Source organism: Myripristis murdjan, chromosome 15, assembly GCF_902150065.1.
Source record: "Myripristis murdjan chromosome 15, fMyrMur1.1, whole genome shotgun sequence".
NCBI lineage: Eukaryota > Metazoa > Chordata > Actinopteri > Holocentriformes > Holocentridae > Myripristis > Myripristis murdjan.
Window position 1 is genome coordinate 14,815,611 of NC_043994.1, and position 26,324 is coordinate 14,841,934.

General features: G+C 41.7%; 3 protein-coding genes across 3 annotated transcripts in view; 1 reads left to right on the top strand and 2 right to left on the bottom strand.

The window, feature by feature from the left end:
* Positions 1–269: 269 nt before the first annotated feature.
* Positions 270–8,960, bottom strand: dhx32b (DEAH (Asp-Glu-Ala-His) box polypeptide 32b). Its single transcript, XM_030071186.1, has 11 exons — positions 8,508–8,960; positions 8,111–8,304; positions 6,927–7,329; positions 6,448–6,678; positions 6,141–6,234; positions 5,896–6,045; positions 3,937–4,128; positions 3,264–3,404; positions 2,306–2,496; positions 1,650–1,840; positions 270–870 (listed from the first exon to the last, which is right to left on the bottom strand). The coding sequence occupies exons 1-11, from the start codon at positions 8,787–8,789 to the stop codon at positions 696–698; spliced, it is 2,244 nt and encodes a 747-aa protein (XP_029927046.1). The 5' UTR covers positions 8,790–8,960; the 3' UTR covers positions 270–695.
* Positions 8,961–9,604: 644 nt separating this feature from the next.
* Positions 9,605–14,147, top strand: LOC115372698 (fibronectin type 3 and ankyrin repeat domains 1 protein-like). The gene is made up of 11 exons (XM_030070789.1): positions 9,605–9,713; positions 10,075–10,255; positions 10,456–10,580; positions 11,631–11,712; positions 12,040–12,114; positions 12,202–12,267; positions 12,547–12,712; positions 12,855–12,998; positions 13,130–13,207; positions 13,335–13,379; positions 13,510–14,147. The coding sequence occupies exons 1-11, from the start codon at positions 9,689–9,691 to the stop codon at positions 13,552–13,554; spliced, it is 1,032 nt and encodes a 343-aa protein (XP_029926649.1). The 5' UTR covers positions 9,605–9,688; the 3' UTR covers positions 13,555–14,147.
* A 147-nt stretch (positions 14,148–14,294) lies between these two features.
* Positions 14,295–26,324, bottom strand: part of adam12b (ADAM metallopeptidase domain 12b) — an 86,782-nt gene continuing 74,752 nt past the window's right edge. The window contains exons 18-23 of the mRNA XM_030071091.1: positions 23,878–23,986; positions 23,330–23,468; positions 22,760–22,868; positions 20,852–21,103; positions 16,516–16,691; positions 14,295–16,227 (exon numbers count right to left, since the gene is read on the bottom strand). Coding sequence (XP_029926951.1) covers positions 16,176–16,227; positions 16,516–16,691; positions 20,852–21,103; positions 22,760–22,868; positions 23,330–23,468; positions 23,878–23,986 — 837 coding nt within the window. The 3' untranslated portion in view covers positions 14,295–16,175. The remainder of the gene's footprint in view (positions 16,228–16,515; positions 16,692–20,851; positions 21,104–22,759; positions 22,869–23,329; positions 23,469–23,877; positions 23,987–26,324) is intronic.

Genomic DNA, 26,324 nt, shown 5'->3' on the forward strand with positions numbered 1-26,324 from the left:
GCCCAGGCCACTGAAAAGGTCACATGGTGTTTTGATGCTGTGCCGGTGAACTGGGTCACCCCACCCCTACTCGGCAGTATCCACACCAGATGGAGCTGTAGGCAGGCCCAAACCGTCCTTGCACCTCATTAGTCAGGCTGAACTCTCCACGGATGCTCTGGGTCTGGACTCAGTGAGGGAATGTAATTTCGGCTGGGTTGGCTGCACATGCTTAAAATAATATCAAATAAGCAGGATGTGAAGCCACAAAAAGATAACAACAGTGGGCATGTGATGTAATTTTTTTGTATTGTGAAGCTAGTAGAAACAGCATAAACCTGGATAAATACACATTTTTAATGTGTATTTAACATTTCAGTGCACATCCTAAAGAAACAAAAAGGAATTGGCAATGTAAGATTCTCTCATTTTCCACTGACAAGAAGGAGTAAGTACAGATCCTAATTCATTAGTAGTAGCACAGTGACAATTCAAACGGGAACAGCAATTACAGTTTTTCATCCATATATTAATGCGGTTTTAATACTTAAATATCTATTTAAAGTTAAATACGAAGCATGATATCTTGACATAGACAAGGGGCAAGGGGCACGAAGATAATACCGATGTGTGTCAGAGATGAATGGGAAAGGAAATAACTCTTAAAAGAAAAAAAATGCAATAGATTGTACATTTTTCATTCCACAAAGCGTCAGTCACTGTATCACACAGCGATCGTATGTCTGGTCCCCTTGGGCTTCACTTTCCAAGGATGCAGGTTTCTTCTCTTGGCAGCGGGACACTCCACGGTCCAAAATGTTCTGGAGGATGCCTTTACTCTCACTGGGAGGGAGATTGTAGAAGAAATACTGCGGTGCCATCTGAATGAACCTGGCAGAGGAGGAGAGAGGCTTGGCAAATATGCACTCAAATAGTCTGTTACACATTTAGAGGATTACACAGTGTTTTGCACATTAGGCTAAGGCTTATTTAAACAAAGTATTTTGTTGTCTGGTTGGAATAATGTTAACGAGAGTGACTAATGTGTGTTTAACGCAGTTCATACACATTTGATTTCAACAGGAAATGAAAGTGTACGCAAACTGCATACCAACTGCAAAAACCCATTAGTGCTGCAAAATTTGATACATTTAAGGTTAAGTGTGGGATGACACCCACTCTTTGCTGGAACTTACATCTGCTCCTGACACCATTTGCAGTGCAATGGACAGATTCAATAAAGTAAATGTCAAGACCAGGAACCTAAGAGAGCATGACAAAGGCTGCAGAGCTTTCTCCTCCTCCATTAAACCACAGCTCCACACTCCCTGGGATCTGTGCAATCCCTAATCCCCTTTCCATCCAGCTGATACTGGAGAACAGGATTATGATACCCCCCTCTACGGCCAGTATGACTAGCCCCTGGTGCACTGGGGTTTGACATCTGGCCCAAAAGGGAAAGGGAATGTGCCTGTTTGATTAGTTTAAGCCCCTTCAAATGTACAGATATGTGGGTGGCCCGCTGGGCTCTGTTAAAGCAACAACAAAAGTCGAAAAAGATTTTAATACTTAGAGCGCCCTGTTAACAAGACAGTTCTAAAGCCAGTTGCATGTGAACAGCACATAACTGATATTACACTAAAATCAAAGGGCATCAGGCTGAGACTTACTCATCTGGTGATATGTGGGAGACGGTGCGGAGGCAGTTGTCCTCAGAGAAGGTGTACTCGTGGAACAGGACCCACTCTGGCAGACCTAGTTTGGGCGTCTTGGCACCATATCCAGACAGAGGATGGATCTGTGCCACATGTTTGTGGGTCAGAATGAAGTAGTTCCCTGATCCGTCCACATCCCGCGCCACCTAAGGAAGCAGAGGAATTAGATTTACTTCTCAACAGGTGTGGCAGACTTGTTTATGCACAATAGATCTGGAGGGTAATCCTTCAATTTATGCTTAGATGTAGTTCAGCTAATAAAGTCTTTTTCACATGATTGATAATGCCTTATGACATGAGTCCTGTTATTGTACCATTTTCATTGGCATCTATAAGAGATAAAGAGGCGGTAAGACAGCACAATTATGGCTAAAACCATGATCACAAATATTTTGTGAAATACTGTGATCAGTCATGATTATTTGTCTCAGTTAAACCAAATTATTCTTCTGAACTTTTTGTATTTTAAAACAACACTGGGACTATTTTAAACAGCAGGTGACAGACAAGTTAAATGAAATGTGCAGATATTCTATAAATAGCTGTGAAAAACTAAAGTCACACTAATGGTTATAAAGTGCATCATTGGTCATTTATAACAAGTGCCACACCTGCATGAAGAAACCTGCCAGCAGGGCTCTCTTAATGTTGAAGGTGTTGATGCGGGACCCGAAGGCGGGCACGGAGACGGGCAACTCGATCCTCCTCAGGATGTTGGTGAGCTCGGTGTGGAGGGCGTCAGCCACCAGCAGAGCAGCGTGGTCCAGGTAAAACTCCTCACACCACTTTTCCACACTGAAACCTAAGGGGGAGAGAGAGGAAGGAGGAATTAAGGAGGACATGAAGCTCAGTCCATGATAAAGACGTTTCAGTGTTAAAAAAAAAAAAAAGTACATTTATGCCACAATCCTCATGGGACTGGAATTACTGTGCATGGTGTCTGCTGCACTAAATTATTAAATCATGAATAATTCTCCAGGTTTTGCTTGGTTTGGCACAGCAGAGAGAGTTTTTTTTTTTTTCTTTCTTGCTCCAGAAGAATGTATCTACATGAAACAAAGACATAACCAATGCAAGTGAAGATGGAAAAAATGTTATTGTAAGCAGATCTAACGTAAGAGGCCTATCTATTATAATCACAATCAGGGACTTTTGTGTACACAGACGTATTATGACCCCACTTTTACAATTTTGCAGTTCATAATTACATATTTGCTGTTATTTCTTGCATTAAGCACTCAGTCAATCAACTGCAGAAGTACAAAAATATATCTCCACTCATTATTATTGTTGGTTGGGCTACTCATTTGTTTATTTTTAGATCACAGACTGGGCTGTTCTTATGAAGTATGAAGACATGATGATGAAGCATTGCTCATTGTGGAAAACGGGAGTGAATTCTTCTTTAATTCAGCTTTATTTTAAAACAATGGAGGGGCTCACTGGGCCTTATTTGGTCCAGTATTCTTGTACATTAGTGTGCATTTGCTGTGATACAGACAAGCGGTGGTGTTAGGAGCTGGTGTGTACATTTTGTGTGACAGTGCAGGGCAATCTGTCCTCACTCACATGGATCCAGCTGGCTCTGTTTAAAGGCTTTGTAGATGTTGATGAGGGTGAAGTGGTCTCCTTCAGGGTGCTGGAACTTCATGTGGCACTGGGCCGCCTCTGGCCTCAGCTCCACAGAGGGAACCACAAAGCAACTCGGCGCTGTGGGAGGGACGAGGTGAGAGAGGAGGTTTGCAAAAAAATATCCTCACTTTGCTATTAACTACATGGATACTTTTTGATACATGAGTATGACGTGTCCAATAGACATGCACTGGTAAGGACAGAACAATATGTGCCGGGGAAGATCATTTTTGCACCATAGTTTCCATATCACTGAAAAATATTAACATGATAATGATGATATAATTTTTCCTGTCTTGAGAACATGATTTGTAAGCCAGGGAATCTCTGTAGCACCATCATACTTATTTATAATGCTATGTTGTCACACATTATACTTTTTTTTTAAATTTTTGATATTGCACTTGGCCATATTGTGATTTCAATCATATTTCAATTAATTGTTCAGTTAACACTACCTTAACAAAATTAGACATTAACTATTAATCACATGTATAATATTTTAACTCATAGTACATTGTGTGTTTGTGGATCATCAGGGATATTATAGGTTACTCTGGCATCAACTAAATGTATACTGTAAGAAGTGCATTCAAATTTCAGGTCTTACCTGTTAGCATGGCAGCGATGGTCACCACTTCGTTGACACAGTCAAACTCGCAGGAGGCCAGCAGGGTTTTGGCCATTTGCGGCTCCAGAGGGAACTCAGACATGATGATGCCCATCTCAGACAGATTGCCGTCATCATCCAGGGCTGCTAGGTAGTCCAGTTCCTCCAGAGCCTGCATCAGGCCCTCTGGATCTGGGTCACAGAGGACAGGGAACGTGTCATGGATGATACACCTTGTTTTTCCTAAAGTTAAATCTTGTTATGTTATTTTGCAACAACAATTTTGATAAAACCGTTTTCACTTGAAAGACTGGCATCAACATATCCTCTAATTCCCTATTTTCAGCACCACAATTTAACAGTCTAATACACAAACAGGCAATGGATTACTATGTTATATACAAATACATTTTGACTAAATCTGTTATGCTCCCCCTTGAGATAAACTGCAGCGTTAAAGCCCTGTGACCATCACCATCAAATAGAATGGCACCCTGGTGGGCATGTTCCTAATCACTGAAAAAGGCTGCCTCAGATTAGGATTTTATAATCCTCACCAACATCTGCCATGCAGCACGATCAAATGTCTCCCAGGGTACATACACATATATGACTTTCTGTTTTGTTTTTGCCATTTGCAACAAACATGTTTTCCATGAACATGGGGAAGGGGGAGGAGAGAGAGAGAGAGAGAGAGGGAGAGCATTTATACAGATCAGTGATCAGTGGAAGTATCAGCCAGAAATGAGCGGAGCTAGTTCAGTGAGTAAACTAACTAAGTAAACTATCCAGGTACCATCAGTTGATTGGTTCCTTACTTTTTGTGCTTTCCATAATTAACCAATCATTATCTCCTTTAAATATCTCCCATCCTCCTATCCTTCATATCCTAAATTTCACGTAGCCTTGACAGGTTGCTTGTTTAGCTGCCCTGCCGCTGCTTCTCATGCATTACAGCATCGCTTTAACCCTCCCCCTCCCAGCTCCACCTGCTTAAAACTGTTTTTATATTCTAGAGAGGATTGCTTTTATCCTTATCAAATATATATATGCAGCAGTAATTTATGAACCCAGTGTGTGCAGCAGCTAACAATGCAGCTCTAGTCTGCCAAAGTCAGACCCATTGTCACGCCTCGTTGTTGAGTGAATATATTAGCTCTATGTGAGACTACAGACAGCATAACAAAACAATAATCAACAACATTCACCTTACATGCACTCTTCACAAAGACACTGACGGATAGAAAGACAGACACATATGCACATATGCACACATGCACACATGCACACATGCACACACACACACACACACACACACACACACACACACACACACACGCACCTGGCTATGCTCTCATCAGCTAATGAGTCCTCTGTGTGTGTGTGTGTGTGTGTGTGTGTGTGTGTGTGTGTAAGGGGGGGTGAATAAATCCTGGGGAACAGGTCTCAGCACCAGGAAGCAGGTCAGCTCGAAAACAATGCAAACAGAACAGGGTCTGTCAGTTCAGCTGAGGCACGGCTCACTGGCCTCCAACAGAAGAGTCCCTGTCTGCTCCCGTCACACTGATCCAACTGAACTGGACCCAAAATTCATGTCATCGTTGCTAAATGACACATGAAAATCAATGAATTACACAGGTTCTGTCCAATTCAAACTGCTGTCATACATTCTGCCATTCATTTCACAACAGATGAATATTTGGATTTGGATTTTGTAAATATTTTCCTGAATCACTGTAAAGCAGATAGGCACATCCTTTGCTTTGGAATGAGGAGGTTAAGGTTGAGTGGGGACAACTGCGATGGTGTATTTTCATTGGTTGTTTATTCACTTACATGGATATTCCTCGTCTGTTTGTCTACCAACACTGCTATGATTCTGTTGCCCGGCCACAGACTCCAAATAGACCAGGAGCAGTAGCTCTGGCATCACATTTGGTCACTTTAGGTAACTCTCACCCGGTCTGTCGATGAAGTCGCAGTGGCCCAGCCCAGCGATCTCCATCCTCTTGAGGAAAAGCACGGTGGAGGCGATGTCAGACTCCAGGATGCACGGGTGGATCTCATTGGGCAGCAGCCTGTCTTCTGGGTACAGACAGAAGCACTTGCCTACACGACAAAAATTGCTCAGTTAGAACAGCGGCAGAGTTTTACACCACTCTGTTGGCCGACTAGACATTTTATCCACCAGTGTCACGTCTCACCTGCTGGACCTGCTAGTTGTTTGCGACATTTGGCTTGGCCTATGCTGATTGGCTGAATGACAGCTGAGTTTGTCCTGATTCTGGGGTTGTACACCTGCAACGGAACAACAGTTGTCAATCCTGATACAGCAAATTCTCATTTTAGCATATATGCAAATCTAGCATACAGTAGTGGTTAAACGACAAAAACACATGAATCCCTGCTTTCTTAATCTATACACCAGGAGGACTTTAAAGCTGTCACAGGCTTCATAGTTGGCTATGAAGGCTACGTTTATAACACCATTCCAAAGAAAGAAGAACTTACACATTTTTTCTGGAGGCCTGCATCAATGACGAAACGTATCGAGCCAACAGCCCAAAAAAAGTCTTCATTTGGACTGGAGGTGAGGAAAACTCTCCTGACTGTTCCCTCCTCTCCCTGGGTGGGCAGACCTCCTTTGTGGCCAGGGTGCACGGCGATGGGCAGGAGCTCACCCAGGGCAGGGGGCAAGCTGTGCCCCTCATGACACAGGATGTCACACGCAAGATCTATTTCCTAATATATGGTAAACACACACACACACACACACACACACACACACAGAGAGAGAGAGAAAGAGAGAGAGAGGTTTAACATGCATTCTCAGACTGTTGACCTGGAGATGGCATTACAAGCTAACGTTGGTTCAGAATAAAGAGCTCTAAATTTTACCACAGCCCCACCTGGGATGCAATATTGCCCATTTTTGCATGGTGCACAAAAACCGTCTCATGCCTCATCAGTCATGCTCTGCACCTCGTTACCTGCGCTGTGACTAAAAACACCACAATGTCTCCGGGCTCCTGGGAGCGGTGGATCTCCAGCACCAGACGCAGGGCAGAGCAGAAGTAGCCCTTGTGACCGCTGCTGTCATCGCTGCTGCTGTACAACACCTCCCCCGCGCCCGGGCTCTCCAGCTGGATCTGAGGGACTGTGGAGGCGGAGGCCGAGTTGGAGTAATGGGCCAGCAGCTTGGGGCCGGGCTGGGTGGCGGTGAGGAGCACCACGCGGAGCTCGGGCCTCTGCAGGGCGATGTCCTTGAGCAGGGCCAGGAGAACATCGGTCGCCACGGTCCTCTGGTGGGCCTGGTCCACCACCACCACACCGTAGCGCTCCAGCAGGGGGTCCGACATCATCTCCCTCAGCAGCATGTCGTCTGTACAGTACCTGTGGCGGGTGAATAAAAATAATAATTTATGTCAAAAGAAAAAAGGCAGCGATAGGACAAAACTGATGGCTTCTATAGCACAGAATTAAACCCCATGAACTCTGATTTCCCCCTAAATTTCCCTTCAAGTAACTTCAACGTTGGGAAAAGAAGTGTTTTTGCATATTGTGACAGATGCAAATTCTGTATCTGCTGCTTACAATGCTTCATAAAAGTTTAATCACACTTACACTGAGTGAAATATTGAATTGCATTTTTAGTTCAAGTTCAAATTCAGAAGAGCCTCAAGTAAAACTGAATGGTACGCCTCTCACAAAAAGGTAGTCTGCAAGAGAGGTACAGATTGTTAACAAAGCCAGAACAGCCTCTGAATGAAGGGTGCTTTGTCTAGACTTCAGCTTTACCCTTATTAGTGTAATTTACTCTCATCGTTAGCCTGCTCAGTGGATCCTTTCGTTCTTGCTGGCTGCCTGTTTTCTAAGTGCCCGCCCCCTCAATGTGCTGTGTCTTTTGTTCCCCAGCTGACTTACGAGGGACCAACATGACCGAGTGTGACATATGGACCGACTGGGAGCTGGGCAGCTGTGGAAGAGCCCCAAAAAGAGGCCCCTTAAGCCTTTTGTTCACTTTTCTTTTAAGGGTGAGAAAGGCGGGGTGATTTAGGAGTGTGTAGTGAGCATGCATTATTGTATCTCAGAGAGGAGGGAAAGAGGCAGAGAAGAAACACTGGTTGTGCCTTTAAGTATCAGATATACAGTATATACAGTAGTTTTCCCCAACCTGAGGACTGTGTCACTGGAGCAGCACATTTTCAGGGGGATGCTGTAACCCACTTCATGGCCAATGTTGACGTCCATCTCATCGGCCACTCGTAAGGCAAGATCTACCGTCTGCTGCCCATGAATCTGAGTGCAAACCACCATGCCATGCTGGTACTGGACCGACAGACAGAACTCGGCACACCACTGTGGAATCTGTTTCAAAAGTGAAATAAGTAGATCACATTGATTACTGCCTGCTTAGTAAGACTTGATGCTAAGATGACCTGAATACCTCCCGGTGCAAAACTTAAATGCAGTGTCAAATGAATAAAATGCATTATAAAACTGCACTTGGTCATGGCATTACCACTGAAAATGTCAGATATTTACACAAGAGGCCAGCGTGGTCTACTTACTTGAGAACTCCTCCCTGTTTTGGCAGTGCCACTGACAATGACAAACTGTCCATTGACCAAAGTGTCCATGAATTCACACTTTGCTTTCCAAACTGGCAACTCTTTCCTTTCCTTCAGCAATTTATAAAACCTGGAGGAATAAGGCAGCCCATCAAACTGATTAATCTCCAAAACGTCATCATATGCCACAGCTCCTAGATTTATAGCTTCTGTGTCTGAATCGCAGGGTAATTTCTCCTCCAGATACTCCTCGCCGGTTGCATTGGTAATATCCTGCGCCATCTCCAAGTGATACACCAGGTGCTGTGGGCTACACTTGCTGATCCACAGGAATGAAGTGCAGTTTGAATACCTCCATAGTCCTCAGGAAACTGCTGGACAAGCAGGCAGTGCAGGAGCAGCCTGTGCAAATGAAGGCAAATGAAAGGCTCGCTAGGCGGCCGGCCCGAGTGTGGTCATGTGGCCTCTAATCCCATAGAGCAGCGCTCAGCACCAGATGACACACTGCCGAGGACAAAGTGGATGGGAAGGGACACAGACGGGTTTGTGCTCTGTAGTGAGAACTGCTTTGCGCGTAAATCCAAAAACTGCATGGAATGTAAAATGCATGTAAATATACACCCAAGCTTGTTCAATGTGACATGCGTTGCCCCTCTTGTGTGGGGACACTAAAATGAAAAATGATATAAAGTGGCACATAATAGTTTATATATGATATAAAGCAGTGGCACATAATAGTTTATATTTACTCGGATTTAACACAATGGAACTGTAAGAATCTCCCCCTGCTCATTCCATAGTAAATCCTATCTGAGTAAGCAAGCAAACAAACAAATGAATAAATAAATAAATTTAGAGCTCCCTCACCCTCCTTTGTCCTTCATTAAATGCAGGCCGTGTTAACAGCCAGCTTGGCAGCGCTGGCTGGTTTTATGATTGACAGACGCACAAAGCATCGAGCAGCCATCATCATCATCATCATCTCATACAGTTTTACTCGCAGCCAATTAGAGGAAGTAGCCTCGTGCAACACACTGGCGGTTTCCATGGCAACCGTAAACTGCAGCCTGCGGAGAGGTGAAGTAGCTGTTTTGCTACTTAGTTCAACCTCAGTGACGCAGGCCAGTCTCTTTTTTTCACTCCTGGATTGATAAACTTGATTGTTTTGTTGAACGAATGAAATGTTGCCGGCCTCACTGACAAAAGGTATTTTCCTTAACTCTCTCCATAATTTGGGTAATTTGACATTAATTAAGTGTGTTAGCTTAACACTACCTTTTCTAACGGAATGTCATTTGAGAGGTTGGGCTAACGTAACGCTGTAGTTGCTAACATTGTTTTAAAGAAGCTGAGAGTTAACGATAAATGAGCGTTAGATGATTTTACTGGCTTCGTCTACTCTTTCCTCCAACCACTTTGGTCGTGATTTTCCAAGTTTTCACCGTTTTATTCTCCTGTCTGTGTACTTTTAAGGCCCTCTAGTGGCCACCAGCTAGTAGTGCAGAAGCTGAAGCCAAGTTGCTTTTAATTTGACCCTTGATTTATCAGTGCCTACTATATTCTCCAGGCTGCCAAACAGCATTAAAAGCACCACAGCCTCCTATGATCGGTGAAGCCACTCACCACAGTATTGAGCTGAGCTGGGAGAATGAAGAGTATGAAGCAAGGCAGGGCCCCCCTGAGGGATGGACCAGCTTTTCTATAGAGAAGATGGACCCCAAGTCACGCACATATGGGACTGTTTATGTGTGGGTATCCATGAGCTTCTTATTGTTTCATGCAGATACATTTCAGATCATCCTATGCAAGCTGTTTTGCCTCTGTACTCTTGATACCAGAGTCAGATAATTAACACGAGCGTGCACATATGCATATAAACAAACACTGATTATTCCTGTGGGCATTTGTTGCATGCATCAATGTTGTGAGATTTACTTTCCCCCCCCAGTGGCTACAGCAGTTGCTATACAGTTAAAGACCTGGAGCCCCGCACGCAATACTTGTTCAGACTGAGAATCAACAAGCCCACAGGAGAGTCCCTCTGTAGCCAGCCTGTGTCTGCCTGCACCACGAGTGAGTGACGCTAGAAGCAATGTTTGTATTCATGCAACACTGTCCTGCAAGGGACAGTGCCGCAGGCAGTAGCTGCAGTTTTGCTCAGAAATGCTCAAAAAGCCTTTATCTCCTTTGTTGGTTAAGTCAGAGGGGGATAAGTGGATAAAGAGCTCTATCTAAATCAGCAAAACACCACCATTTGAAAGATCATTCTCTACTTGGTTTGGTTAGGTAATGAAACAACTTTTAAGCTTTTTTTTTTTTTTTTTTTTTTTTTTTTCCCCACCCACATTTTCACACTCTATGCAGTTGCTGCCTTTTGCTGTTGTGGGGCAGAACAGTATAGGCTGCAGAGAGTTTCCATTCTGCATGTTAATGAAAGGAGCTCCCAGGTTACAGTAACAGGTAGCCAGTTATTTTCAAACCACAGACACCAAGGAAAAGCTCAGTGACCCACTCTACCTGCAAGCTAAAATGGAGTCCTTTGCATGATGACATTTTTAGGCAACTTGAAACAGGTCATTCTCCTGCCTACAGTAACCTAGATACAATAAAATAAAATAAAACAAAATATAATGCATACATAAATCAAATGTTAAAATCCTCCTCAACTCTGCTTTTACCATTGATGGGTTTGTTGTTACAAATGCATGCTGCATGTTAATTTTACATTCTAGTTGATTTTACATTCCACTGGAGATCTCAAGTTTTCCAAAGACACCAAATATGTTCCTCTGAATTACAGGGAAATGTGTATAACATGATGTCCAAGACACCTAGCTATTTTCTAAATGCATCTTGGCTTTGAATATTTCATTCAGAATATAAATGTGATGTAGCTCCATTGAAGTGTTTCAATCAGCGAGCACAGAAAATGCATGTGGCATTGTTGAACAATATGGAAAAGCAACGTATGGTGGAATTTATGGGAAAATAAGAGTTTGAGGGCTTAAATCATGACTTTGTTCAATGCATTCTTATTGTACACACTTGTGCAAGACAAAAATGAGATTCTGTGAGTAAGATTCATGTGAGATGCCTCTAATAACTGTTGTTTGTGTGACACAGGGGAGCCTCTGAGTGGTATGCACCTGCACAAGGCAGTCAACATGAACGATGAGGAGCAGGTGAACAGAGTGCTCGAGTCGGGGTGAGCTGTCATTACACTGGAATTGGAAGGAAGGAAAGAGGAAGGAAAACTGTACGCTTGATAGACATGAAAAGCCCAAATATTATTGTTGGATTGTGGGGGATTATTAATACTCTAATTTACTGGTCTCAGATGAATTCATTATTGACTTGTTCTTCAGTTCAGTTTAGATGCTCACCTTGGTGTAATTGCACAAGGGATGCAATCTTTCCTACTTCAAATGATGAATTTTAGTTCAAGACAGATCTGTCCTACCACCATGGCTGAGCAAATCGTTTAATTAGGCCACACGAGAGCAAGCTGACATTGTGTTCTTTCCCTCTGTAGGACAGTCTGTGTGAATGCCACTGATAAACTGGGCCTCACTGCTCTCATGCTGGCTGCACAGAAAGGCTACACCAGGTAGATTGTTTGGTTCATGTGGGCTTGCTGGTAAAATTGCAAATTAATTTGGAAAATGCTGCACAACATGTCCTGTATCCTCTTCAGAATAGTACAGACACTGGTGAAACACGGTGCTGATGTGAACATGAAGAATAGCACTGGAAGGGACAGGTAGGCAATGCAGTCATAATAAGCTACGTAAGATTTAGGCTACACTTCTGAGCAAAATTTCCTCAATAAACATTTTATATCTTGGGCCAATAAAGTCTTAATTTGTCATATTTTATCCTATTGTTTTTACTCTGTTGCTCTCTATAATTGCTACTTTGTGAAGCACTTTGTAAGCCTTGTTTCTGAAAAGTGATAAACAAATAAAGATAATTATTTTATTAGTAATTACTGCACAGTGCTGTTCTGTTAAATATGTAATATTGCGTGTGTCTCTGACAGCCTGATGTTAGCATGTTTTTCGGGCCACCTGGACATTGTGAAGCACCTTAGGCAGTATGGAGCTAAATGGCAGTCCCGGGACATGGGTGGCTGCAGCCCTCTCCACTGGGCTGCAGATGGAGGACACTTGCCCGTCATAGCGTACATGATCCAGGATGGCTGCGAGGTAATGCTGCTCAAATATGTTTGCCCACCCTTTTCCCTACCTGAGCTTTAACACAGAGCAGAGTGAATGAGGATGAACAAAGGTATACATTTCCATTTGATCTAAAAGATGTTCACATGCAGACGTGATTTTGCTCTTTCAGCTGGATGTGAGGGACAGTGTGTCTCACTGGACCCCTCTGATGAGGGTTTCTGCAGTCAGTGGGAACGCAGCAGTCGCCTCTCTGCTCATCAAAGCTGGAGCTGATGTCAATGCCAAGGATAAGGATGGCAAGACACCGCTCATGGTGAACTTATGTGGCTTTGGGTTATACACCAAGAGAGACAATAGGCATGTGGCATGCCTTCTTTGATAATAAGATCATTTTAAAGACTGACATCCACTTTGGTGAGTGTAATGACCAGTGCTGTCTGACAGGTGGCAGTGCTGAACAACTATGAGAAGCTGGTCCAGCTGCTGTTGGATAGCGGAGCAGACCCTCATGTGAAGAATGAGGTAAGAAATTGGTGGGGCTTTTTTTTTTTTTTTTTTTTTTTTTTTTTTTTATGTCATCGGAAAAATGACACATATACCTTTGAAAATGTCACATATACTTACTGTGCTGGTGTTTACCTCGTCGCAGTTTGGGGCTGGAGCTGCTGAAATGGCGAATGCATTTGGAAGAGAGGTGACATTATTTCCTGTGACCTACCATTATTTTTATGTTGTTGCTCAGGCCTATTATTTGCAATCATCACAAAGCATTGTTCATTGTTTTTTTTTTTTTTTTTTTTTTGTTCTGTTTTTATTTCCAACAGAGTATCGTCAGGCTGTTAGAAACGAAGAAGAGCATGGCACATTAGTTGGAAGCGTAAGATCACAGTGCTGGCCTCCATAACTGCCTTTTATTGATCTACTGTATGTATTCATAACTTTTTAGATCTAAATATTTCAAAACTGAATATGTGCCATACAGACCTGAACTAATGCTTTGGAGGTTGACTTAACTTTCCAAGTGGTGTTTATAGGTTTCATCAGATGTGCTTGATTGACTTGGTGAAGAGTTTTGGTGGCTCTGTTTTGGTGCATTTTCCTTTTCTAAGATTAGGCCCAATACGTTTGTAGAGGAAATGCAGATGCTGGTAATTACAAAACATTTCCTTGTGAGCATGTTCATCAAAAGGGTGAGGACTTTATTCTCATGGAAGTGTCCTGGACATAGAAATTGAATGAACTGAACTGAACTGAATTTCTATGTTCACAGTGTCCACACAGGGTATGGATGGCCATTAAATGGTTTAAACAGTAGGAATGTTGTAGGCAATATATTCTGAACCCACAGTGCCACCACCACCAAGACTATTAGCTAAACACACACACATGTAGAGCCTACTGACACCACACACCCGATCTGTTGTCTTGGGTCGTGGTTCGGCTAACTAACACCCTGTTAAGACTTAACATTACGCAAATGTTGCTTTAATTTTCGCCAATTAATGTAGACTCTGCTTTTGAAGTCATTTTTTATGTGAACAGCAAATTCAAATAAAACATCTCTAAAACAAGGAACTTTTATTAGGAACTTTTATTTGACTCTGTGATTTCATCGTTCAGATCTGACTTGAATTTTTTGACCATGAATGTTATCCTCCGCAATTGTCCCTGGCCTACCAGTTATTAGCGGAAATTTCAAAATTATTTAATTTATTCACTAACAAATGTAGACGGGGTATGGTGTAAATGATGTTATATAACTGTGCTTGTACAAAAAAAAAAAAAAAAAGAAACAAAAGGAAAAAAATGCAGAAGACATGATTACCGACATACAGTATTTACACTTTACAATGGCTTTTGAACATGTTACAATTATGCAAATCAACACAGTACGTTCACAAATGGCATTAACATTTTCGACTACCATACACAGCACGACCAAGTATTTTCCAGCAGAGAGCAGTTATTCTAACTGTTAGCCATCTGTAACTGTTGTGAAATCATCTGAATACTTGAATAAAAAACAAAATCTGAAAAAAAGCATTACTTGCACCCTTACACAAATAAATGTAAGTATGCCTTAATCATTCAACAGTGGTGAGAAGACATGCTTTGCATTTGGAAATGTTGCAAAATACAAAATGCATTATCCAAAGCTCGGTGGTAATCACAGACACAATCTAAGACATAAAAAGAATGAACACTTATTCTACAATGTTTTCAACAGATGAAACCTTCTTGGATACAGCAAATCAACAAACACTAAGGAAAGTGCCTAATATTCAAAGTGCAATGCCAAGCTCCAGTTTTAATGAACAATGCTATGAATGGATGAATAATGTCTAAGATCAGGAATAACTCAGCCACAAAAAATCCAAATGCAATGCTATGGCAGCAAAAAAGACGAGACAGATATGGTAAAATATCTTATTGGACAAAGTCTAGGGAGGGCCTTGGAAACCTCACAGCACTGAAGTCATCCTCCTTGGCTCACACACTCAAGTATCAAACGAGTGAAAATGTTTGCACTCCCAAACACCAGCGTTATTGTTGAATTATTTGGTGTTGCTGTAATTCTCTGGAACACAATCAGTCTGTCAAATCCGTTCAGGCTCTGCAGTGTCTGCCAGTATTAGGAGTGCATGTTGCAGAGTGTCCAACAAATACTCTAAGCAGTGGATCATAGAGTGTGTGTACAAATGTGTGAAAACAGCATTTCTCAAGTTTGCACTGATACTGATAAAATGAACCTATAAGGGAATGAATGTGGGCTGGCCGTCACATTACGTGTTCAAGGTTAGTCAGAGGCTTTAAAGTTGACTTAACTTCAGTATTTCAATCAGCCTTTTGCACACAAAGTACAATTTTCACCATTTTCATTGCATTTGAACAATGATTTCGATCAGTGTATACTCTATAGAACCACGGTGATATGGCTAAAGCATTTGGATTTTGCCAGGTCATAAATATCTTATGAAAAACTGAACTGTCGACTGCTCTCTGGGCCATAAGTTACACTGATTTGTTGTGTTCCATTTCCCTTTAACATCACCTTTGTCCAAAACTTTTTCGCCCTTCAGTTATTCAAGCAACTTCACGGATTATAAAAAAAAAAAAAAAAAAACATCATATAGTTCAGTATTTTGTCCCAGAAACAGTATAAAAATCACTAAAGAATGAAAAGGAAATTCCCTACACGACACACTGTCTCTTTTTTTTTCCTCGGGGAAAATCACTTTTTTTGTCAGAGTGCTCTGTGCACAAAGTAATAATAAATATCAAAGTTAAATAGTTCATTGGTACCTGAGCGAGGACAACATAGCACCTTACAGAGGCACAGCACCAAGGTGTGATGTTAGCCCCCTTTTCCTAGAAACTCTGAGACGCTTCAAACTGTCCGAAAAGGTCTTGCGTTGTCTCAGTAAATAGTGCAAATGAAGAACGCCTTCGTCTGTTGGTAGGAGTGCTGCTCCTCTGTGACACTGGGAGCTCAGCAGTCCTTCTGAGTCTTTGGTGGTCTAAAGGGTAACACCGGCACAGGCCTGAAATGCAAAAAAAAAAAAAAAAAAAAAAAAAAAAAAAAGAATCACAAATACAGGACATGATGAATAATCTCCCTGAAGTAAAGTGATGAATCATTTTGCTCATAGACTCAGAAAGGACAGACATTTTTTCTACCTGGATTAAATAGCTCACATTTTTACATTCTATGGTAAAATGAACAAATAACATGTACTGTACTGTAATAAAGGTGACTGATCATTGCTATTATTATTATTATTATTATTATTATTATTATTATTATATTAAATCATCATCAAAAGACTGGCCTGCTTGGTAGGGGGATAGAGGGTGGAGGTCTGGGCACGGTGGGGATAGGTATGGGTAGAGGTCCAGTGCCAGGGATGTGGACCCTCACTGCAGCGGGACTGTGACCCAGCCGAGAGCTCCTCCCCAGCGGGTCAGCAGGCAGGGGCTTCTGGGGTGGACTGGGCTTATCCAGGTCCTGAGGAGGGATAGCACAACCTCAGTTCAACAGAGGTTAGCGAAAGAAAACGTGAACACATCACTAGACTTCCTTTCCCACACAGGAAGAAGCTGCATGCCTCAAAAGTAAAATTACACTAGATGCAAAGAATCCATTTAGCATTGCTTCAGCGGATTTGCATGTGGCTTTTCCTGTGTGTTTACAGGGAGGAGACGAGTCTTGATGACAGGAGAGGTTTACTTTGATTCTTCAGGACCATCTGTGTTCACCATGTGTGTCTGCAACTAAATGAGAAAAGTGTACTAGGTTGAGCGTGATCATATCTTTCACTTAGTTTATTGTTCTAGCAGTCCTCTTACTGGCATTCAAATCTTTTCATAATTATGTGTATCATCAAGGGTTTTCAATGCAGCCAAGGCGAAAAGCAGATGTTTTGGGCATTCACGTGCATTCACATGTTTTTGCCCTTTCAAATCCATCTGTTAATCAAAGACAGTTTTAAATCATTAATAAGTTAACACTGTAGTTATTGATGGTTAATAAAGAATCACAACTGGACTTGCCTTGGCCCAGCACGTTTTCACATGTTTGTAATTTCTCTCAATCAGCCCCTGAAGTGCAAGAATCCACTGTGTGAATTACTTAAATATAAACTACCCTGAATTTGACTGACAAACATCATCAATCACTATCTGCTTATCTTGAACAATAGCTTATAGACTAAACATGAATAATATGACACTTACATACTCAATCAGTGTGGATTATGTGGTTTAAAGACAAAGTAGGCACACATCCTTCACTAGAGGGCACTGTCTTATCACTGTCTCCCCCATTTCCCACAACTCTATCATGAAGTGAATCCTTGATGCCATGCTTGTCTCCACCACCTCTGTGGTGTTTCTTCTGTGAGTCTAGAAGGTTAGAAGGCCATCATGTGTTACTAATCTACAGCGAGGAGGCAAGGCAAAGACTAACATCTGCTACCGGCAGGCCAGCTGCTGTCACACGCACACGCACACACACACACACACCCGATGCCCTACTAAACCCCCCACTCTCACCCCCTTCCTGCCCACCCACCCAGGAATAAATGTGACAAACCTTTTGCAATTTGCTCACAAAAAAGTTTCGCATATCACTCATGCATAAGCCTTAAAGAGCATAGCTTTGTAGGCCCTGAAACATTTATGAATGTGGCAGAGAAATGACTGATGAAAGTATATCTGACACATACACACAGAGTGAGTTGTAGGCCCGTGTGTGTGTGTGTGTTCACTGCGGCCTGATGTAGAGGACTTCTAGCACAGCAATGTCTCACATGTCAGCAGCACTTGCATGGAAAGTGATTTGTTTGAGCAACTCTGGAGTAACCAAATAACCTCTGATGAGAGTGATTATTACATTATGTATGTGCTCTGCCCATACATATGTAATGGTGGTGCTAAAGGCTATAATGGGTGGGCAAAATAGGACATACAGCTGGAGACAAAGCACTGTATAATGGTTAAGAGGGAAGTTTAGAAAACATTAAATGATGCCATTTTAGTGATCCTGCGAAATCAGTGATTAGGAACAAGCAATAACCTGAATCTTAATGACATATTTCAATTACATTTGATTGCTACATATGTCCCAAGGCATCACAAGTCATAATATGATACACTCTTCGCCTCAGTAAACTGCAGGCAGAGTGAGTAAGAGCTTATTACAAAAACAGAGGAAAGCAGCAATTCACTCGCGTATTATCTGCCAAAACAATGACATATAATAGTCATTAGCTAAGGTGCAGTAGCCCTTAACTGAGAAAACCTGATCTGTGACTTTAATTTGCCTTCGGAAACATAAAAAAAATTCATAAAATACAAAATACAAAATGCAATCACCCTCTAGATAAAACTGCCCAGCTCTTTCCTGAAATGTTACAAAGCTTAGATAACAATTCGGTGGGGAAGATAGTCTAGGATCCACAACCTCGAACTGCCAAAAACCTCATATACAACCTCATCAGCCTCAGAAAACATCAGCTTGAATGATTTTCATGTTTTAAGATAAAATTGCAAGTTTTCGTTTTCATAGAAATCCTTTCAAACCACACTGGAGAACCTGGCTGTTAAGCTAAAAAAGAAAACTATTTTTTAGAAGTTTCTTAAAACTCTGCTATGACTCATGTTGCTTTGAAATCCCCTCTCCAATGATAGTGTTACAATTTCTGAACAACTGTTTTATCATCATTACATTTTTCCTTTACTTAACCAGTGCTAATAAGAAATGTGTTTGTTTGTGAGGTTTTAGTTTCTCATGTACTTCCTCACTGTAATTAGTTCAAACGCACAGGATAGTCTTTGTTCTTCTGGAAACAGCCCTTCACAGCACAGACATAAATGAGGTGCAGTCAGCACACACTCACAAGGATGCCCTATGAAACTTTAGCTTAAAATAACACTTCCCCAAACACACTGGCATATGCACTGAGGCAGGTTATGTCAAGTATTACAATAAGCTTGCAATATGCTTGCTTTTTTAAGATTTATGTCCTGTATGTCCTTGCTGGCCTGCTATCAGATCCCAGCTGAATTCTCTCTTTTGTGTCTGACCTACATTCCCCTAATCATTGCTTTTGTTCATTAAAGAAAAATGAGCTTGCAGACATCAGTAGGTAGCATGGCTTTATTGTTTTTGGAAGCCAGCGAGCATATTTAAAATGTAAACACTGGCCACTCAGCTCGAGTGCATGTTTGTGCTGGTGTGTGTTCATCACTATAAAGGGTAATGCGCTGCAAGGCTTGACATGGACACCACAAAACCATCTGTGGGCCGGATATGGCTGCCATCCATTACTGGTGCTCACCTGTGCTGTTACTCATTACCTTGAGTGCATGCGATAATGCATTTGTACCTGCCTCCCTCTACCTCCTTCAAGCTTTGGCCTCACATCTGGGATTATGTTATGCTTTGTCCAACAGAGAGAAAAGAAATATCCCAAAGTTAATGTCTTCCTCTTCTCAAAACAGCACACATCTGCCAACAAGCGAAGCACCCTGCAGAGCCTCCGAGTGCAGACATCTGACACAGTGCTCCTCGCTACACAGCTATACAAATGGATCGGGATTTGGATCAACGATGTGAGCAGACAGATGGATTTACTATCTCCACTGCGTCCAATACTGTTGGCTCAGCAGAAATCTGCACCTTACTCAGGAGTTGGGTCACAGGGAGAGAGACGGATTGAATTCTGCTGTCGATATGTGGGCAAGCATTCTCACTGCACTGCAGATATGCAACGTGTTCTGATGGCTGACATGCTGATTTTAGTAGAACAACTGAAGTTTTGTGCGTTGCAAAAGAAAATATGAAAATATTAGGAAATAATTTATGTCAGGTGAAAGTTATAAATTAGACTGAATTTAGGGCTAAGCGATATATAAATAATATATCATTATGGTGATATGAGATTAGATATCATCTAGTGGTTTTGGATATTGTAATACTGTGATAAGGCTGAAGTTTTGTCCTTTCCTGGTTTTAAAGGCTGAATTACAGGGACACAGGGATACAGGGATATTCTGAACTTATGATACTATTTGAGCTGCTCTATCATTTTCCTCTATCATGATCACCGTAATCACATCCCTGCAATACTGTCAAAATATTGATATTGAGGTATTCAGGTATTCATTGAAATTGAGGTCAAGTATATCAGGATATCATTTTGTCATATCCCACTGGGCTATAGATGCCATTTAAATGTTTAGGTCTTATATAGCCCAGCTTCGTTTTGCCTAGGTACAGTCCGGTTATAGACCTAGCAATAAGCAAATTGTTACATATTTAAGTAATGCATAAACAGTTGTTAATACAATTATAAGCTGAATGTAACAGGGAATGCTTTTTAGTTTCTTGTCATATATCTCAGTGGATATGGTGTAAAATAAAGATGTCCATTATTCTCTCACTTTAACACCCTATGCAGCCCCCTTTTATGCCTATATGTCTATGGCCATTTAAAGCTTAATGTAATATTTAATCAATGTAAAATTGTTCAGTGGGATCAGTACGCCGTAACTGAATTTATAAATTCTTGAACCAATATACTACAGTGAAGATCTCAGCAAGTCACACACTGTAATTTACATTTGCATGCATCAAAGTATGCACTGCCGTCTCTGCATACAAACCTGGTCCATTCTGTATGACGACTGCTGGCGGGGCAGACTGTGGAACGGTGGCACTACAGGAGGTAAGATGGATGTGTGGGCAGGAAGGACCCGTTGGTGGGGTGGCACGGGAGGCAGGGGGGGCTGGCCCACACTCAGCGACACGGGCATTGGATGACTGATGTGCAGGGGCTGGTAGACCGGCAGTCTGCGCAAACTGTGGGAGTGGAAGTTGTGAGGAGGGAGAAGAGGCTCCGAGCTCAGGAGAGACGGCTGGAAAGAGAGTGACAAAGGGAGAGAACGCTGTTATTTTTTAGTAACGGCATCAATTAGGTCTCATCTAATAAACGAGCAACGATCTTTTCCCCCTACTCAAATTTGTCTTTCTTTTGCTCTTCCTTCTCTCTTCTCATTGCAATCTGGTGATCTTGTGCCTGCTAGCAGTTTGTCTTGTGTAACAATAACTCACAGTCTTAACTCAGTGTGCAGTGCAAGCACAAAAAAAGTAAAACTTTGCCTCTGTCATAAAGCTATCATTACTGTGTGAGGCCGATGTCAGAGGCAAGCTGTAAAACTGGAAAACAACATTATTAGATATGACATTCTGAAATCGTTAAAGCCAGAATCTGACCACATGTCCTGACCAGCTGTTACCCCTCAACTCCAGAACAAACCAATAACACCTGAAATGGCTGGACAGGCTTGTCTTAGCACACACACACACACACACACACACACACACACACTGCAGTTATATTCCAAGAGAGCTGCTGCCGGACATCTGGACATCAGCAAATTGCTGGAGCGATCCTCATGATTAGAATGGACAGGCTGTTTCAAATAGTCACACAGGTGGAGACTACACTGCTAATGATGAGTCAGGAGCGTCCGTCAGGTCGGAGGATAAATTGGACTAACTTCAAGCTGAGTTGCAGTCAGAGAAGATATATATCTGCGCCAGAGTGAAAGGAGCTGTGTGCGATATTAAAAACCACGGGTCATTTGTGCCACAGTTATTGCAGCTCCTTTGAAGAGGTTACTCCGTTGGTCGTGGTCACAGCCGTGAAGTTTTCAGCCGGCTGATTAGCTCCTAGTCTGCTCAGTTTGTCCTTCTGATTCCATATTTTTTTGGACCATATTTTTTTTTTTTTTTCAAAATCCTGATATGCCATCTACTAGATCTCACAGGACCTCCATAAATGTTTGGCACTGAAAGTCTACTATGTTACATACATAGTTGAACCACTATCACCAGGCTGCAATGTATATAATGTGGTTTACTTTAATTTATTGCAAATAAACTCATAAACAAAGCAATAAAATCATGATCCACACATGCACACTCTGGGCATGTAAATACCAATGCTTTTAATTTGTCACACACACACACACAAATAACAGATGAATGTTTATCATTTCAAACAAACCAAAACCTATTTTCTTCCTCCGCCTAAATCAATCAACTCTGTTCCCTCCTCATAATAAAGCGCTTCATCACAAACAGAAGCCAAATAACAATATCGTGATGCTGATTCTTGATTCATTTGAATAGTGCAATCGCTCAATAAAAGTTTCTCTGCCTGCTGCCAACAATAGTGCCCCAATTAATTTTTTTGTTGTTTTTTTTTTTTTTGAGAGAGAGAGATCCTGATGCTGAATCAATTACCCGGCTGGCCGTCATCTTGTTTTGTCAACAAGCCTGGAGTAAATAGGTTTGGCTAAGCGTGACAATTCTAAGCCCAGGCTTAGTTGCAGGTTAGTGTGCTGGCCTCTAATAGAGTCTGATTACAAAAGAAATCAAATCAAATGGGGTGTGACATAAATGAGCACACACACAGAGACCCAAACACAGCCACAAGCATGCACCGTTATACATATCCCCATCTCTTGGCTCAAGCCTGAGAGATGTTTCTTGAGAATAACACCCACCTTATAAACACTGGCTCCAGAGGGCTTGGGTGGGGGCTTGCGCTGTGGGGTGGTCCTGTACATGGACTGGGACCTGGTGGGGCTGGTCGGTTTGTTAACCTCCACAGATCTGTGGGTGTACAAGTAAAAAAAATAAAAAAATAAAAAAAATAATTTGGAATACAACTCTACACAAAAAAATGGAGACAAAAAAGCCACAAAATCACATCACTAGAAAAACATGCTTAAAACTCTCATGCACTCAGAGCTGTGTTGTATAGCGTCTTAATAAATGACTGGAGGGGGACTTGAAGTGAAACAGACCAGCATTTCGATTATTAGATCATCTTCCTTATCTGATACTAGTGGCGCCTGGATATAAACAAAATAAATGGACAGATTTTTCTAAATCAAGAGAAAATTTGATGGAACAAGCACAGAGTCTCAAGGTAGTTTGAAGCCAACTGCAGCACAAAGACAATACGAGTCATGTTGTCAAACTGAGGGTCAAATTGTGAGATGTGTTATTTAAAAAAAGTTAAAAACCAGTGCGTCATAGCCTTTTATTTGTTGGCAAGTATGACTCGTCACCTGAGTTTCTCCAAGGTGCTCTTCTTGCCGGCGAAGAGAAGGCGCAGCAGGGTCTTCCTCTTCAGAAAGACGATGAAGGTGACTCCCAGGAGGCTGACCAGAGTGACCAGGATTGCCACAGTAATGACCACGCTGTCGGCTGATGCCACATACGACAACACGCACATTAATACACACACACGCACATCTACAGCACAGAACAGTGACAGGACATACGCAAAGAAAGACCGTTACAGCTAAACCACGGTCACTACAGTGGGTGATTCACATTTGTGCTATTCACTCAGAGGCTTTTCATAAAGTAGGACAAAATTATGTTTTCGCCCCCTTCAAAAGTACAGGGGGTTTAATGTGCTGCTGGGTGAAAGGGGAGTTGAGGTATTGTAGGAAAGTTATGCCTCAGTCCAAACCACAGATCAATCCAATCCTGACTCTGCAAGAAAGAGAAGACCAAAGTACAACTAGGGTAGCTTTATGTTTCATCTGCTGCGCTGAGTCGGTGCTGTTGTCCAAATGAGTGAGGATAGACGTGAGAGTGCCCGCACTACCTGCCAGTCTCATTGGCCCGCTGTCAATGCTGCCTCCAAAGCCGGCTTTCTCGCAGAGAGGAGGGGCCCAGTGTGCCTCACAGTGGCAGTTCTTCTTGTTGTTGCACACCTGCAAACACAATACATGGAGCTCTCATTGTCAGTCCATCCTCCGCATTTAACAGATGATTCAAATGCAAGAGGCGTGGCAAGGTCGTTTTATTTTGCATGGTATTCTTATATTCCTATATTTCTTCTTTTTTTTCTTTCTTCTGAATCAGTGCAACACAAAATGGCATCTATATTCTCAAAGGGATGGGAAACAAAAAATTGTAATTTCTCATTAAAATGTTTTTGTGCTGTTCCAAAGCGTATGTTTTTTAGCAAGTGAGCTCCATAATAATGCTAATTATGACAACTAACATAGCTGTGCGTAGCTGTTTCAGTTCCGACAAGCAGGATATTTTCACTTCATTGGACAGGTGGTTGGTCTTAACAGAGGCCCCTCACCAAGCCCCGCTGGAATGTATTGCTCTAGAAAATGCAGACCCTAAAACTCCATTTTATTACACTTACTGACTTTGAGAAACTCTCAAATCTTGGTGGATAAACTCAAACATAATGCTAAATAAGAAAATCCATGTTTTTACTATCCCTTTAACTACTAGCTATTCCACAGATATGAAAGAGGCATTCTTGTCAACAAGTTTTTCTAATTTCAGAACCAAGATGAAAACAGAGTCCTCACATTTGAAGTGCTTGGTTTACTTCTATAAATACACCACTCTGACTCAGTAAGTCCACTCACTTTTCATGTAGTACAAGGGTGTGTTGGCTGTATATGTGTGTGAATCTGTGCATGTCAGTGTGTGTGTGTGTGTGTGTGTGTGTGTAGTGTTGGTCATAATGGATAAAACATGTGTATGGGAGTCCATCCCTTAAAGCCACAGGTTTCTAATGCTGGGGTTTGATCCAGGAGGATTCCCTAGCGAGGTAATGGAGTCCAGCTGTCAGTTTGAAGAGGAGGAAGGGAAGGAGAGAGGGAGGCAGGGAGGGGACGAGGTGCAGAGGGAGGTCTGCAGCTGCAGTGGATTTAGATCCAACAGGGACTTTACAGGCAAGTGCCTTCCCTGCCTCTTGGCCAAGGACACTCCTTCACACAGGGCGGCGGGTTAAGAGACATTCGTGGGTATACAGAGGAGGTTTGACTTGGAGATCTACAGTTCATATCATCCATCGAAGATTTATATCTGTGTGAAGGGAAATATTCTTCTAGGAAAAATATGAAAAAATACCTACTGAGTGTGCACACTGTAATTCATAAAATCCATAACAACATTAAGGAGCAATTTCAGGCTAAATCAATTCCCTATGATAGAAGGAGACATCTTCTGGTCTTGATCATTAACATTGTTCTCAATAAAATGAACTGATTTTGTCTCAGGGAAAGGATAATAATTATCCATCTTTTCCACTTAGGTGAAATTAACATCCAGGAAACATAAAATATATAATGCCATAAGTGAAATGACACTTAATCCTTTAAACCCTGCTGAGGTGAAGATGCATACTGTGATGCAATTATGCAGATCCACACTGTGATCACATCTACAATGCTCTTTTCTGAATCAAATTAATTCCAAGGTGTTTGATGATATCTGCTGTGTTTTAATAGTAATAAAATGGAAATTGAATGCCTCGCTGCTGCACAGGCAATGATCAGGTTGTGTCTCCAGCTTGTCAAATTTATTAAAACATTAGAATCGATCACATCACAACACTGATTAAAGAAGAAATAAGGAGAAACTGAAGGTATCACTGCATGTGCATCTGATAGAACGTCTGTCAGCACCACCACTAAAAAATCATACAAGATCATACAAATTTTTTTTTTTTTTTTGATTTGTCAGTGGTATTCTCTCACTCTAATAAAATGGAACTGCAACAATAAAACTACATCTTTTATTTGAATGATGTGAGCTATTTAATATTAATGAGGTTATCTCTCCACCAAAACAGCAGGAAGAATGTGATCAAACATGCGATTTATCAGTAGCTTAGTATGGACAACAACAGCAAAGTGTAGTCCAGGAAAATAAAAGTGAATTCTATTTTCAGGTTGTCTGTCCTGATACAGCATATACAACCTAGAAGCTGCCTCTCTCCTGCTAAGAAATAAACAACAAGCGCAAGGAATCAATATTTGAATTGTAGGCTAAAGTGAATTGCCTTGAATGCAAACAATGTTCTTTATACCGTTAGATTCAGCGAATCACCCACTTTCCAATCAGCACTCTTATTATGCTGTGTGTTTGAGATAAATGGCAGACAAATTTCAATCCTTTTACGATAATTTGCCAGATGTTCCCTGCAAAAGGAAGGAAGATGCAGCACAAATCCACACTTAACAGAAAACCAATTCTCCAGACATTAAATATGGCATGTGATTTTTTTGTTTTTTGTTTTCT